The sequence below is a fragment of the Orycteropus afer genome, unplaced genomic scaffold (assembly GCF_000298275.1).
Source record: "Orycteropus afer afer isolate SDZICR_OR568_19922 unplaced genomic scaffold, OryAfe1.0 scaffold00415, whole genome shotgun sequence".
Lineage (NCBI taxonomy): Eukaryota > Metazoa > Chordata > Mammalia > Tubulidentata > Orycteropodidae > Orycteropus > Orycteropus afer.
The window spans coordinates 1,578,369-1,594,882 of NW_006922002.1; the positions used below are offsets into that span (position 1 = coordinate 1,578,369).

General features: G+C 38.2%; 1 protein-coding gene across 1 annotated transcript in view; it reads right to left on the bottom strand.

Annotated features, from left to right (window-relative positions):
• NR3C2 (nuclear receptor subfamily 3 group C member 2) overlaps window positions 1-15,459 on the bottom strand; it is a 494,406-nt gene extending 478,947 nt beyond the window's left edge. The window contains exon 1 of the mRNA XM_007953808.1: window positions 13,703-15,459. Within this exon, the coding sequence (XP_007951999.1) occupies window positions 13,703-15,459 (1,757 nt within the window). The remainder of the gene's footprint in view (window positions 1-13,702) is intronic.
• Window positions 15,460-16,514: the final 1,055 nt, after the last annotated feature.

A 16,514-nucleotide genomic window follows, 5' to 3' on the forward strand; every position in this document is an offset into this window, starting at 1 on the left:
AAGTGCAGTTGGAATGCTCCTTGAAGTGAGACTGGCCAGACTTTGTTTCATCTACTTTGGTTATGTTCTCAGAAGGGATTATTCCCTGGAGAAGGATACCATGTTTGGTAGAGTGGAGGATCAGCAAAAAAGGGGGAGAACCTCAACGAGACGGACTGGCACAGTGGCTACCACAATGGGCTAAGGTATAGCGAGGATTGTGAGGATGGCTCATGACCAATCAGTGTTTCATTTTGTTGTACACAGGGTCATTATGAGTCAGAGCCAACTAGATGGCACCTAACAACAACAAGAATATATGGCCATAGTAGAATTTGTACGTATTTATAGAAGCTTTATTCATAATAGCCCAAACTGGAAACAACTCAAATGCCCATCACTGTGTGAATGGCTAAACTATAGTATGGCCATATCATGGAATATTACTCAGCAATAAAAAGATATGAACTATTCATACACGCAACCACATGGATGAATCATAAGTATATTATTCTGAGAGAAGCTAAAATCAAAAAGTTACATAAAGCAAGACTCTGTTTATTTGATACCTTAGAAAAAAAATGGGACTAGAGAGATAGGAACCATGTAAGTCATCACTAGGGATTGGTAATGAGGGGAGGAGTTGACTGTGAAAGGGAAGGAAGCCCAAGGGTGTTTTGGTGGATGATAGAATGATTCTGTATGTCTAAGTGGTGGTTATGTGACTATGCATTTGGCAAAACTTGTAAACTGTACATCAAAAAAAGAGTGACTCTTACTCTTTTAAATCAAAAGTAAATAAACAAATAACCTGGTAATAATTACTGAGAATATAAATCATCAATGAGCTTGGAATATATCATTACCAACTACTCTATAATACTGGGAGTAGAAAAAGCCAAGCACAGCATTTGTCCATTATTTTTTTGAAAATCCTAAAAATACTCTTAGCAGAAGTCACTACATTTTTTTTTCCACTAAACTCAATAGAACTGCCATTGTTATTTAACAATAGTTTTAGCAACCTTACACAATCACCAATTCTGTTCTAGTCACCTCAGATACACAACCCTCCCCACCCCAAGCTCTTCTAATTCATTCATTCATTGTTTACTAAACATCAAGAATGTATCTGGTACTGTTTTAGATATGGAAAACACACTATTGAACAGTACAGGCAGGCCCTTGCTTTCAAACAGTTTCCATTCTAAATACCATCAAGTTGGCCCCTGACTCATGGCAATCCCATGCACAACTGAATGAGACAGTGCCCAGTCCTGTACCATCGCTACGATGAGATGTCAACCACCCTGCTGTGATCCATGTTGTATTTTCATTGGCTGAATTTCAGAAGTAGTTCACCAGGCCTTTCTTCCTAGTTTATCTTAATCTGGAAACTCAGCTGACACCTGTTTACCATCACAACAACACACAGACCTCCACTGACAGATGGGTGGTGGCTGAGCATGAGGTACAGTGGCTGGAAATCAAACCCAGGTCTCCTGTATGGAAGGCGAAAATTCTACCACTGAACCACCACTGCCTCTCACATTCTAATTGCTGCTGCTGTTGTTATGTGCTGTGGAGTCAGACCCGACTCATAGCAACCCTTTCTTGGGTTTCTGAGGTGGTATCACCATGGAAGTAGATTGCCGAACCTTCTTTCTGAGGAGTAGCTGATGGGTTTGAACTGCCAGCCTTCTGTTGAGCAAGTCAAGGCCTTAGGCGCTACACTACCAGAGCTCCTCACGTTCTAATGAGGGGAAAAGAAATAAAGATAATTTCAGATAGGTATGGGGTATAAAGACAACAAAATAAGATGATGTATTAGAAGGAGGCAGGTTACACTATTTTAAATAGAATGGTCTGGGAAGTACTCACTGAGAGGGTGACATCTGAGCTAATCTTGTGTGACAAGAAAGAAGCAAGAAACTAAAATCTAGAAGCAGAGATTTCTTGGAGGACAGAACAGTGAATACAGAGACCCTCAGAAGGAAGGGGATTGGTTCACCTGAGCAACAGAAAGATCAGTGTAGAATATGAGCAAGGAGAAAACATACAAAATAAGGTAGTCAGGGGTCTGATAATTTGGTGCCATACAGAAATTATTTTACTTTATGTCACTTGCAATAAGAAGCCACCAGAGGGCTTTGTATCAGCCACATGATCTGATTTATTATTTCTTAAAGATCCCTCTGGCTGTCTATTTTTTCAGAACATTCATCTTTCATCTCTATTTCAATTATCTGTTTCTTCATTTACTTTATATGCTTTTAGGCAAATTATATATACTTCTGAGCCTCTGGTTCCATATTTTTAAATACAGCAATTACTTAAACATACTGGTTCTACATGAAAGTTACATTTTTGACTCTGAGGCTAACTATGATCTCATTTCTATTCTCACCTTTCCAGGACACTGACCCGGCCCCTATCAATTATCTTCTCCTCTTCTAATATTTTCAATTTCTGCACAGGTTCATTCTCTTTTTCATATCTTGCCTGTCAAACAAAATTCTTCCATTGATCTGTTTCTTTGTGCTATCTCTTTCCTCTACCCCTTTTCTTCTGTATCAACAAAACAGATGTCCAAGAGTAAACACAGCTTCTTCATTCACATCCCTCAATTTCTCTTCTTCTTTGCTATCTACTCACCATCAATCATAATGTTTTTTTTTCCCCCCCATTCTCACCACCCTATGTCTCACCAACTTTGGTCATGTTGTCAGAAGGGACCATTCCCTCAAGAAGGATATAATGCTTGGTAAATTACAGCATCAGCAAAAAAAAAAAGAAAGAAAGAAAGACCCCCCAAAGATGGATTGGCACAGTGGCTGCAACAATGGGCTCAGGTATAGCAAAGATTGTGAGGATGGCACACGACTGGGCAGTATTTCGTTTTGCTGTACATAAGGTCGCTAAGAGTCGGAGCCAAATCGATGGCACCTAACAACAACAACTCTATGTAATCCCTTCTCAAATATTACCAGCACCCACCTGTCACCGACTATTCAGTTTCATTCCTGGTCTTCACAGCCCTCTAGGCAAGTTTGGAATCACCATTTCTTACTATAAGGGAAGGAAAAACAAAATAGCAAGCAGGATTCCATTCCCATCTCCACTTGTAACTACTTTGTGTGATACTGGAAAAGTCATATGTTATTTCACCGGATCTTAGTTTCAGTCTATATATCATAAAGGATTGCATTTGTAGACAGCGTTAGAGCTCTTCTACTATGGAAATTCAAAACTACATGATTCTTGCCTTTTCTACCCATGGCTTGGCACTATCTTTTAACAACTTTCTGTCTCCTTTAGATGTGTTACTTAGCTTCTAAATGAGGCTGTTCCTCCAAGGACCCAGTAAATTGCACTTTCAACCCCACTTGACTCACTGTATACATTCTCTCCCTAGGCAACAGCACTCACATTGACCCTCTCAACTGCCACTTCTACAAAGATGCCATCCATACCTCCAGACCAACATTTCCACCTAAATGGTGAATGTTTACAACCAGATGTAGATTCTGGCACTTAAAATTCATGTAACCAAGGTAACTCACCACTTTCCCTCTCGGCTTATTCTTGGCCTCTCCATTTCTCTTAAATGCTCACCATTATTCATGGCAGTCAAGCTCATAACATGTGAGTTTTCTGATTTTCCACATACTTTACTCTCTACTTCTATTCAGAAACCAAGTCTTCCCCTTCTTCAACAACTTAGTCCTAAAACCATTAGGTAAGACACAGCAAAGTAGGTATCCATACTGAGGGGTACGAAGTAGACATCTTTGGTAGCCCACAAGGTAGTCCCATGCCCAAGGGTAGCTTTGATACCCAGTAAGTAGACTCTACGCCGAGTAAGGAGGGCATATATGTGCTTCCGTGGTCTGGTGTAGGGCATCACCCAGGCAGGGTGAAGAGGGCATCCATTTGCAGAAGTTGTGGCATGCTGCCCAGAATGTGGAGCCAAACCCAAATTAGGGAGAACAGAGTGTCTGAGGGAGTAGAAGAATAATTCCTTGGAGAAATAGCTGATTCCCAGACCGGGGCAGGGAAAGTACAAAGACAGGCCTGAAGTAGGAAGGAAGGAAGGGGTCAAAGAATGATGGAGATGCAGCAAAAGCACACAGAAACCAGATTAAACAAGCTCCTGCTGGCTAAAATGTGAAAATCAAAATAAGGATGGTAACAGACTATAATCCGCTGCATAATACAGAAGCTGTGGGCCATACAAATATAAATAAATAAATGAACAAAGTTTGATGAGAAATAGAATAGTCATACAATTTCAAAGTCCCTCTCTACAAACTCTTAATTGCAAAGGAAAAACAGTAACTTCACAGTAGAAAAGCGTAGCAGACAGTGCCTTAATCAAGTGATCAAATGAATGGAGATGGCAGCCTCACTTTTGTTATATTCCTGCCAGACAGATGCATAATCTGAATGTAAACATGAGGAAACATTAGATAAACCCAAACTGAAGACTTTCTATCAAATAATTAGCCTTTAATCTTCAAAAATGTTAAGTCACAAGAAACTAGAAAAGACTGAGGAATTGTTTCAGACTGAAAATTAATAAAAAGAATTAAAAACTAACCAAACCAAATTCACTGCCGTCGAGTTGAAGCCAACTCATAGCGACCCCTCCTTGGGTTTCTGAGGCGGTATCACTACAGAAGTAGATTGGCCAGTCTGCCTTCTGAGGAGTGGCTGGTGGCTTTGAACTTCCAGCCTTCTAGTTAGCAGTCAAATGCTTTAGGCACTATGCTACCAACTAAGCAAAACCTAAAATTCTGAATTGGGTCTTTTTGCTATAAAAGACATCTTCTGACAACTGGAAAAGTCAAAATGAGGTGTAATGATTAGATATTAGTAACCGATCAGCATTAACTGCTTTATTTTAATGGTTGTATTATTTTAATGATTTTGTAAGAGAACGTCCTTGTTTATACTAGTTCTTTGCACTGGACTCCCAATTTTTAATCACATTTATGTTTGTGATTATATAAAAATAAAATTTTAATTCAAAAGTCAACTCCTACAAAGGTTTCCTCTATAGTTTATCAACTCTGTCTCCTTCTTTCTGTTCCTCCTGATACCCTTGCTCCAGAAGCGAGACTCTGTCTCCTGGACTGCTGCAATAACTTCTTAACAAGGTTCCAATCCACCCAACAACTACTGCCCAATTAAGGTTTCCCAGCAGTTCAGCTCATGTCATTTTCCTGCTCTACCATTTCAGTATGTCCTCGTTAACAACCAAAAATAAGTACAAATTTCTTAGTGTGATCTTCAAAATGAACTCCCTTCTAGCCCCAACTAACCTTTTCCAGGCTGTCTTCCCACCAATACCATATAAAGGGCTAGACCGCACTCACTTTTTCTACCATCTCTAGGCTTTTGCTTACATAGCTCCCCACCCCTGAGGTGACCAAGCACAAATACCAACTCTGACCACTCCCCATCTCCCTATTTTTCCAAGACTTGCCCAATCACAACACCCAAAGTCAATTTTGCCTATCACAAACCTTACTTCATTCTGTTTTATACTACAACTTTCGTATGATGGTTTTAGTAACTCCTAACACAAAAGGTGAGGTCACATACAAATGAAGTTTTGCATCAAAAATAAAATTAAGTCATATCCACCGTTATGAGTCCAGATTGCCAGTTACTATTTCATACTCTCTCTCCCTAGGGTATTCACTTTGTAAGTATTCAAATTACTTTTTGTTTGTCCTGTTTCCTTCCTTAGACTACAGTTTTCTATTTCTGGCATAAAATAAAAGCAATTTCTGCTTCTTTTCTATACGAGATTTTTGGCCTTAACCATATCATTAACAATCATAAATCCAGGAGTTCCTGGAGCATCAATTAAGTAACATGTGCTTAAATGTAATTACATTTTAACTTCACTATCACCTTACTAAGGAGCCCTGATGGCAAAATGGTTAAGTGCTTGGCTGCTAACCGAAAGGTCAGCAGTCCAAAGCAACCCAGCTGCTCTGCTGGAGAAAAATGTGGTTATCTGTTTCCATAAAGAACACAGCCTTAGAAATCCTATGGAGCAGTTCTATTCAGTCCTATAAGGTCTACTATGAGTTGGAATTGACTCAATGGCAATGAGTTTGTTAATTTTACTATGTAAAGAACCACACAAAATAAAATTCTTAAAACTGAAAATAAAGCCTTCACTTGGCAAATTCAAAACCAGGAGTCCTAGAGTTTAATATGAAGACACTATCCATTTAACATAGGAGCTCTGGTAGCATAGTGCCTAAGGCACTTGACTGCTAACCAGAAGGCTGGCGGTTCAAACCCACCAGCCGCTCCTCCGAAGGAAGATGGGGCAATCTACTTCCATAGTGATACTGCCTTGGAAACCCAAGGAGGGATCGCTATGAGTCGGGTCCGACTCAATGGCACATAACAACAACAACAACATTTATATTTCCAAGGTTTTCACTAATAAATTTTGAAATGCAGTACACAAAACTATACAATTTATGCTATATTTAAATATAATCAAGAAACCATTATTTTATCTCAATTTTAATTTAGTAAATGAATTTAAACAATAAATTATTTAACAATAGGCCTGAATTTTTATCAGTAGATTGTAAATATGATATAAGGCTAAGCAATAGTTTAAAACCTGGGAGGGAAGTGTTGTTTTTGGAGGAAAAAAATTAATGCCATTAAAGCAACAGAGGAAGCCAAGTGTTGTTCTTAAATTACTAACAACAAAAAAACCAAACTCACTGCCATCAAGTCGATTCTGACTCATAGCGATCCCCTTTGGGTTTCTAAGGCAGTAAATCTTTACAGAAGTAGATTGCCCAGTCATCCTTCTGCAGAGTGGCTGGTGGGTTTGAACCACCCACCTTCTGGTTAGCAGTCAAATGCCTTAGGCATTACGATCACTATAATACCTATTATTACTGACTGAGCTCTGTTCACATAGTAATTAATGCATTCAGCTGCTAACCAAAAGATCGACAGTTTGAACCCACCAGCCACTACATAGGAGAAAGATTAGGCACAATGCTCCTGTAAAGATTTACAGCCTTGGAAACCCTCTGTGGCAGTTCTACTCTGCCCTAAAGCGTCGCTATCAGTGGGAACCAACTCAGTGGCAGTAAGTGGTGGGTAGGTATTACTCTGACAAGGAGCCCTGGTAGCGCAATGGTTAAGCACTTGGCTGGCTAACAGAAAGGCTAGCATTTCCAACACATCAGCTGCTCCACAAAAGAAAAGACCTGGCAATCTTCTCCTGTAAATATCACAAACTTGGAAACCCTATGGGGCAGTTCTACTGTATCTTCCAGGGTCACTAAGAGTCAATTGACTAGACAGCATGCAATAACCACAACAACATCACTCTTACATTACAAGGATAGATGAGGTCAGACACACCTAGAATTGTAATATTGCAAACTGCATGGATACTATAAATGATAAATTTATATCCAAGTCCTAGTTCCATCATTGCACTAGTAACACAAATTGTCTTAAACTGAATTATTTTAGTTTATCTAACTGAAACCATGGCTTTTATCTTAAGTACTAAGTAAACAGTGTTAAGTATACTAATACTTGACATGATAAAAACTGGGCATACTAGCATATAAGCCTAAAATACTTGTGATATTAGTAACAAACAAAATAAATATTTAAATGAAGCAAAATTTATTTTACAAAGTACAATGAACATAATTATTTGTATATTTTAAAGCACTAAGGTTTTTTTGTTTTTGGTGTTCCATAAAATTATGGCCAGAAATACCATCAATGAATGAAAATGAATGACTCATCAGGAGAAGCAAATCTCATTTTAAAATCATTTCTAAAAATATTATTTAAAATACAAGCAGGAGATATTCTAGGTACAGGAGCAATTTCAAAATCAAAATATTATGAAAAAAGTATTAAAGAAAAAAAAAAAAGAGGTCCATGTTTTCATTCTCTAATGACCTAGGCAAAATGCTATAATGGATTTATCTATTATGCCACTCCTCGGAAGGAAGGTTGGGCAATCCTACTTCCGTAGTGATACTGCCTCGGAAACCCAAGGAGGGGTCACTATGAGTCGGGGCCGATGGAAGGAAGGTTGGGCAATCCTACTTCCGTAGTGATACTGCCTCGGAAACCCAAGGAGGGGTCGCTATGAGTCGGGGCCGACTCGAGGGCACATAACAGCAACAACAAATGTTCAAACATATACACATACTCCCACAAAACCCACATGCTTTCACACTTTGCAGTATATAGAGGTATTTACACTTTAACAGTTCATTCAGAAAGTTTCCAAAAAGACAGGGCAAACTTTGTAACATAAAGTCATTAAATTCTGAAGCTTCTGGTTCGTTATACAAGGTGAATTGAACAAACTTCAGAGACAATAGAAAAATAGAAAGTAACTTGGTTATTCACAAAACTATTTCATTCTATCACAAAAAGAAATGCAGCACATATTAGAATACCTATTTGTCTTGAAACCTACCTATGACTTTTGAAACTGAACTTGATACAAAGGTCCAAGTCAACTCTAGTACTGTGTTAGGCTACTATCCAAGTGACTATCTCCATAAATATCCAAAGTTATGTCAACAGAAATATGCTGTTTCCATAAGGAATAGTGTTAATACAAAGAATAAGGAATTCGGAGAAGTATCAAATTTTATAAAATAAAATCTTATATTAAAAAATAAAAACCTGTCATCTTTTCAAAGTAAAAATGATAGGTCACCCTTTCTCACTATTACTACTCTTTGAAGTTTTGTTTTTCAAGCGATAATGATATTTTCCTACCCAGACTACCCTGGAAACTATAGAGATAGATTTGTGACAAAAATATACTTGAAACACACATTAGCAACTATGTTAACAGATACTCTATTTTGATTCTTAACATATATGACTCACGGTTGCTCAATAGTTTTACCAACAGACCTTAGAAAGCATTTAGTTCAACCGATCCACTTTAAAAATGAAAAAAACAAACTGAGACAAGATATGACTCATCCAAGGTCACAGTTTGTGTCCAAGCTGACAGGGGAACGCCAATCTAAATGGCCCAACTAGGTTCAGCGTCCATCCTAAGGCATTTACATTGAGCTCTGTCATAATTTACAATTTGGCAGACAATCCATTCACTGGAAATTATTAACAGACGACTTTCATCACCACTCTCACAGAATGCCTATAAAATGAAATAGAGACAACACACACCTCACAGCTATTACTCATTTCCATCAGCTTGAAAAATTAATCTAGATCAGAATGAGAACCATTTTTCTTATCTGAATAAGGTATTCCTTCTTATGATATTCAGCTGCAGATAGGGGGGAACAGAGTTGTCCTGGAGTCCATTCCAACTCCTGGTGTTGCCATGTGTGTCAGAGCAGAACTGTGCTCCACAAGGTTTTCAAGGGATGTGCCTTTCCAGAAATAAATCACTAGTTGTTCTTCTGAGGCACCTCTATGTATATTCAAACAGCCAACCTTTCAGTTAGTAGCCAAGCCAAGAACTTAGCAATTTGCACCACCTAGGGACTCCCAATATTCTAAGGCTATTACAATGACAGCTGGCAATATTCAGTATAGCTAATATAAATAGTGTAATATACCCTTCCTTCATTAAACTACGAAGATTATATATTATGGAATAATCCAGTATTTCTCAACTTTTTGGTCTCAGGATGCCTTTTCATTCTCAAAAAGTATTAAGGATCAAAAAGTGCTCTTGTTTATGTGATATTTATCATATTAGAAACTAAAATTGAAATGTTAATATTTATTTGAAATAATGCAAACAGAACAGAGCATTACATATTAACTTAATCATATTACATATTAACTTAATCATATATTTATAGAAAAACAAAATTATGTTTCCCAAAACAAAAACTTCTAGTGAGAAAAGTGGCTTGATTTTACATTTTTTGCAAGTCTTTTTTATTGTCCCACTTGGGAGCTCTGATGGCGTAGTGCCTAAGGCATGTGACTGTTAACCAGAAGGCTAGCAGTTCAAACCCACCAGCCACTCCTCGGAAGGAAGATTGGGCTATCTACTTCCGCAGTGATGTTGTTGTTGTTGTTGTTATGTGCCGTCGAGTCGGCCCCGACTCATAGCGACCCCTCCTTGGGTTTCCGAGGCAGTATCACTACGGAAGTAGGATTGCCCAACCTTCCTTCCGAGGAGTGGCTGGTGGGTTTGAACCGCCAGCCGTCTGGTTAGCAGGCAAGTGTCTTAGCCACTATGCTACCAGAGCTCCCAGTGATACTGACTTGGAAACCCAAGGAGGAGTCGCTATGAGTCAAATTCAACTCCACAGCAGTGAGTTTGGGGTTTTGTTTGTTTGTTTGTTTTTGGTCTTGGTGTTGTGGTTAAAGCATTGGGTTGCTAATCAAAAAGTTGTCGGTTCAAAGCCACCAATCACTTCAAGGGAGAAAGCTTAAACAATGCACTTCCATAAAGATTTACAACCTTGGAAACCCTCTGTGGCAATTTTGCTATGTCTATAGGGTCATTATGAGTAGGAACTGACTCAATGGTAGTGGCTTTTATGTTTTTGGATTTTGTTGTCCCACTTAACAGAAGACAGCCAGATTCTCATACCTACTTCTGTGTTCAATATGCGGTGATATGTTTTGGTTCAAGTATATTAAGAAAACCTAGCCTTACAAAGATAACTTGTTGGAAAAGGAAGGAGTAATTTAATGGCCGTTTCAGAGATCTGCAGATGTGTTTCTTTGATAGTACATCAAAAATTAACAAGCATTACTTTCTTAAGGTTATTTGTAATGTGGAGTGTGAAATCATACTCTATTACATCTCTGCAGCATTTTGAACGATCTTTACCCATGCATGACTTGTGACTTCACAAATCTACCTGAAAGGTCTCAGGAATTCCCAGTTCACACTTTAAGATCTACTAGAAAACAATTCAGTAGCTCTGGTAGCATAATGCCTAAGGCACTTGACTGCTAACCAGAAGACTGGCAGTTCAAACCCATCAGCCGCACCTCGGAAGGAAGGTTGGGCAATCCACTTCCGTAGTGATACCGCCTTGGAAACCCAAGGAGAGGTCGCTATGAGTTGGGTCCAACTTGACGGCACATAACAACAACAATAGAAAACAATTCAGAGTTCAATCTAAAGAGGAAGGATACTATTAAATCTGTAAGCCATTATGCACTGCTTTAATCTTTTTCAATCTTTAATTCACTAAATAATCCAACATTTCCTAAAATGGACTATCATCATCATAAATTAAGAAATAGATGACACACAAACACACGTAAGTTGCATTTTGATCTAAAAAACACAAAATAGGCAACTTATGATGAAGTCTAGATAAGCTTACACAGAATTTTTTTAACACATATACTGAAATCTAGGAACAAAAATCAAAATACTCTCTGATCCTTGAGGCTTTATTCTGAAATAATCAAAACAAATAGGTTTCGATAACACTTACCAGGAAGAATTGAGACTTCAAATAGTATTAAATCTTTGGTATTCAAGTTTTTAGAAACCATAACTGACACAAAACTAGCCCAAAGTTAAACATAATGAGTCCTCTCTGATGATGTTATCAAAGATATGAAGAATTTTGGGCTACTCAAGAGGAGACACCAAACAAACTACTCATCTAGTACCTAAGAATGCAGGGGAGACTCAAGGTGACTGATTTATATAAACCTGTCTAATGCTATGGGGCCACCAGACCATCAGGAGGGGCTTCAGGAACAGAGGATGAAACATGCAATTAAAATAATAGAAATAGAAAATAGAACCTAAGAGAGAATAATGTTTTAGCTACTTTATGTCTAGTAGTTCAATAAGAAATATTATTATTCAAAGCAACAGCCCTCAAAACCAAAAAAGCATTAAGTAGAATAGTAGCAGAAAATCTATGGTGCCTAACCATAGACAAAAGCAAAAATAGGAAGAGTTTAGTCATAAGAAATTATCAATAAAGTGTCTTATCTATCACTATAAGATTCCTTTAAAAGATTTTGTGGAATTTCATATAATGAAGAAAGAAGAGTACTAAAAGAAACACAAATATTATGAAAACATTTAATAGCAATAGCTAAAAATTAGTAATGCATTATGTGCCAGGTAATAGTTGAAGTTCATCTCATGAATTAACTCACTTAACTACCTTTGAGATAGGTACTATTTCATCTTCTTTTTACAGATAAAAAAAATTAAAGCCCAGAAGAGGGGAAAAAATTTGCACAAGGACAAAAAGCAATTATGTAGCAAAGTTGGGATTTTAACCAGGGCAGCCAGCTCTACTAACTCACAAAAAACATTGCTTACAAAAATATCCATATCACCTGCAAAGATTTTCCTTTTCTAAAGTAAAATAAAGCAATAGGAGAAAATCACATTCTGAATTTGGTTCTGATGGGAGCCATGTACTCTCATGACTTATGTAAGAGTTTGGAATTTAAGAGCTAAGAGGCAGCACTAGAATAAGTGAAAAATGCATATTATTGAGAACTAACTATAAGAATTGATCATTTATTAAGTATTTGTTTCCATAAAAGCAAGAGGAGCAAGGTTTCAATCAATGATAAGGAAAGGAAAGAATGCACAAACTGAAGTTGTTGGGTTTTGTGTAGAATGGAAAAAAAAAAAAATACAAGGAGAAAGATAAAACAATACACATAAACCCAATGTTCTGTTAATGGGATGGACATACTTACCACAAAATAAATTTATAGAGGAAAATATCCACATATCCCCTAGATTCCAAAGGAATGAGCAATATCTGGGAAATCTGTTTTTTATACATTCAATAAAGGAAGCACTGATCATAACCATATAATAAAAACAGTACTGAAGCAAAGTCCAACACAACAATTCCTTGTATAACTTAGAACCACCCTTTACAGTCATATCTAAAACCTCTTCCTTGTTTTTTTTTTTTTTAAATATAAGCACTACGCTATCTGCAACAAGAAATATTTTACAGTAAATAAAGTATGTCTTCTTGCAGATTTGAAAAGTTGTAAATATATCAATTCAAAACTGTAGTGACATTTCACTTTCAATACGAGTAAGAAAGCAAGACTGTCCACTTAGTAATTTTAGCTGTTCTGAGTCTTTAAGAGCCTTCAATTGCTAAGGAAATTATTTATTTGTATTGAAAACCACAACTTTCATACAATCAACCTAACTAGGAAGCACTGGGAGGTTGGGGAGCTTGTGGGTAACAGATCTAAGATTCAATTTTATTTTTCACAACTAATGAAGTGATTAATAAAGCTAAGAAAAAAGGATAAAACCACAAAGAATGCAATTTAAAGCAATTTTAGTAAACCAGTAGACTGCTAAAGAAAAAATAATCTAGCACTAGTTTGCTAAAGTAAACACAGTGATAGACGGTGGAAATAAACATTTTCCAAATACCAAAAATAGGTGATATAAGGGTAAAAACACCTAATGCACCTCTTCAAAGTCAACACAAATATTTTCTAAGAGATTTTTAAAAATTTTTGTTTCTCTACTTCATAAAACATAATAATGTTATACTAACAAGCAAGCCGGAGGGGGAAAATGCTAAGTGACCATCCTAAAAACAAAAACAAAACAGTCGGCTGAGATGTGTTTATCAACTGAAAAGAGAATACCAATCTTCAACATTTTTTAGGCAAGCATGCTTATAAAACCATGACTTTCAAGAAAAGAGAGAGGCTAACTTACCTTGACACGTTTTCTGGAATGTATTCTAGGACTGGATATCCATCACTTCTTCTTGATGACAAGTCACCATGTGATTTCCATGACTCCACTAAAGTGCTGACAGGAGGAAACGAACTCAGGTGTTGGAAAGACTGGTCTCTAGCAGATCGTGATAAAGATATTGTACCTTGAGCACCAATCCTGTAGTGAAAGGACTGTCCACCTGAATTCACACCAACAATGGCAGATGAAGGGATGCTGGTCTCTGGGTAATAGCTCCCATCATCCGGTTCTTGTTTAATCCCCATTGAGAATCCACTGCCTTCACAGTTACCATCAAAGCCTGGCACAGGTGGTCCTAAAATTCCTGACAGAGAATAATAGTCTTTATCATCCATAAAGGAAAAATATGAGCCATCCATAAATGGAAATGGGTTTACTGTTGGATTCCCTTTAAAAGATGTACCCGAACATGAATGCTTGGTGGATTCTTGCTTTATTGGTACTGAAAATGGGGAATCAGAATTTATTTTGCTATTTCCTCCCAGACATGAGCTGCTGAAAGCTCCATCTGGTTCTGGTTTTATGTACTGGACAATGTTGAGCTGACCAGTCACACCATTTGAGATAGCATTCTCGACTTCCTCAGTCTTAGGAAAAGGGATCTCTGGAGTCCCTTTCTCATGTGTGTCTGGACTAGGAACAACATCCCGAGTTGCACTGGATCCAATAGGGGTGCCAGTAGCAGCATAGCTGAAGGCGCTGTTTACAGGGCTACAGATAGATCCCACCGTACTGGCTGTTGGGCTGGAAAGTGTGGATCTGTTATTTGTGTTGGAAGGGCTGGAAACAGAGCACCTTGAATTGTTGATATTTGCAGGGCTGGACACAGAGGATCGCAGAGCGATGTTATTAGGACTGGATACCGGAGACTTTACACTGCAGTGGCTTGGAGGGCTGGAAATTGGGGATTTCATGCTACTTAATGGACTTGAGAGGGGTGAGCCCACATTGCTAGCATGTGCGGGGCTGTGCGACCTGGAGCCTCGATTTTCCACATTAGGGGAGCATGTCAAAGGAGTTCCCTGGGTGATAGGGCTGTGCACTGTGAAATTGCCAAAGCTGGCTGTAGTGGAGGACACAGAGTTGATTCCAGCAGGGCTGCAAACTGACGATGCCATGTTCAGAGGGCTGCAAACGGAGGGGCTCTTCTCATGACATATGATAGGGCTTTTCACAACAGCACGCATGATGCCACCATTCACACAGCTCCCAGGGTCAGAGATAAAGGATCTCAAGGGTCTGCTCACACTGCTGAGTGTGGAAGGACGATGGCTATTTTCTTTGTAGAATTTCACCAGCTGTTCAACATTTTGATAAATTTTTGCTGGACTCATGCTTCCTTGTTGATTCTGCTGATCATAGGCATAGTCAGCCTCTCGTATGGAATCCATGTATAAGCCCATAGACTCAGCAACAGTTGCTGAAAGTTCCTTAGATTCCAACTCAGTTTTGATATCAGATGTTAAAATCCCAGACCGATTATTGTCTTGTTGGAGGCAAGGGAGGAGTTCATGTTTTTCTTTGCTGTTTCCTTGAGTACTGTTGTTTGGAATAGCACCGGAAACACAGCTTACGTTGACAATCTCCATGTAGTTATTCTCATCGGTCCTCTCTGTAGGTCCCAGGGAAGAACGGTCCACAGCCTGAGACACTTGACTCCACCGTCTTTCCATATCTGGCCCTTCAGGGAGACTGTGGTATCCTTTGGTCTCCATAGCTAACAAATAAATTCATATTAAAAAAATTAAATCAGAGTCAGTTATAGCAATACTATTCTAAAAGACATCCTAAAGTTATATCTACTAAACTAGAAAATACATATTCTGCTTATAAGTAGTTATATTAAAAACTGTTATGTTCTAGGGTGCTGATATAACAAGAATATTGACTACAACTTTTTAGGAAGCTAGAATAACAAAATCAATAATATTTTATAAAACTATTTTGTTTCTAAATAAAAGTAACACGTTTGTTATAATATAGCCTCTAGAGTTTGCAAAGAATATGCAGAGTAACCCTGGGAATTGAGGAAGAGGGAAAAGGAAGAAACTGAGGACTTGGTGTGCTGGGTGGCTTGCCCAAGGTCAAAGACACAGCAAGTAACAAAGTCAGGTTTAAAACTAAATCTTCTGCCTCCAAAGCCTTTGGAGTCTTTGGACAGGCACAGCCTTCTTCGTCAGGGGACCCACAACACTGATTTAGATATACAGCCATATTCACTGGCCCTCTCTACAAATTTATTTCCTTGACAGAGTACTTATAATAAGCCTGTACATAGATAATTAATATACAGTAAGTAATTCAATGCTGTATTACCAGTATTTTATATACTTAAACTTATTTAATTCTTACAATCAACCTTATAAACTTGATAATGGCAGTATCGGAATGATACAACTGGGGAAACTGAGGCACAACTTCCACAGCTAACATATGGCAGAACTGAAATTTGATTCCAGGTCTCTCTCTATACCAGTATCTCTCAATTTCAGCACTACTGACATTTTGGGTAGGATAATTCTTTGTGGTGGGGGTCTGTCCAACCCATTGCAGGATGATGTTTAGCACCATCCCTGGTTCCTATCCCTTAGATGCCAGCAGCACTTCTCTCTTCAGTTGTGACAACCAGAAATGGTTCCAGGCATTGACAAATGCCCTTGGGGGTCAAAAATCACTCCTGAGTGAGAACTAAGAACCAAAAAAAAAACCAAACTCACTGCTATCGAGTCAGTTCCGACTCACAGCAACCCTCCTGCTTAAAATATAACTT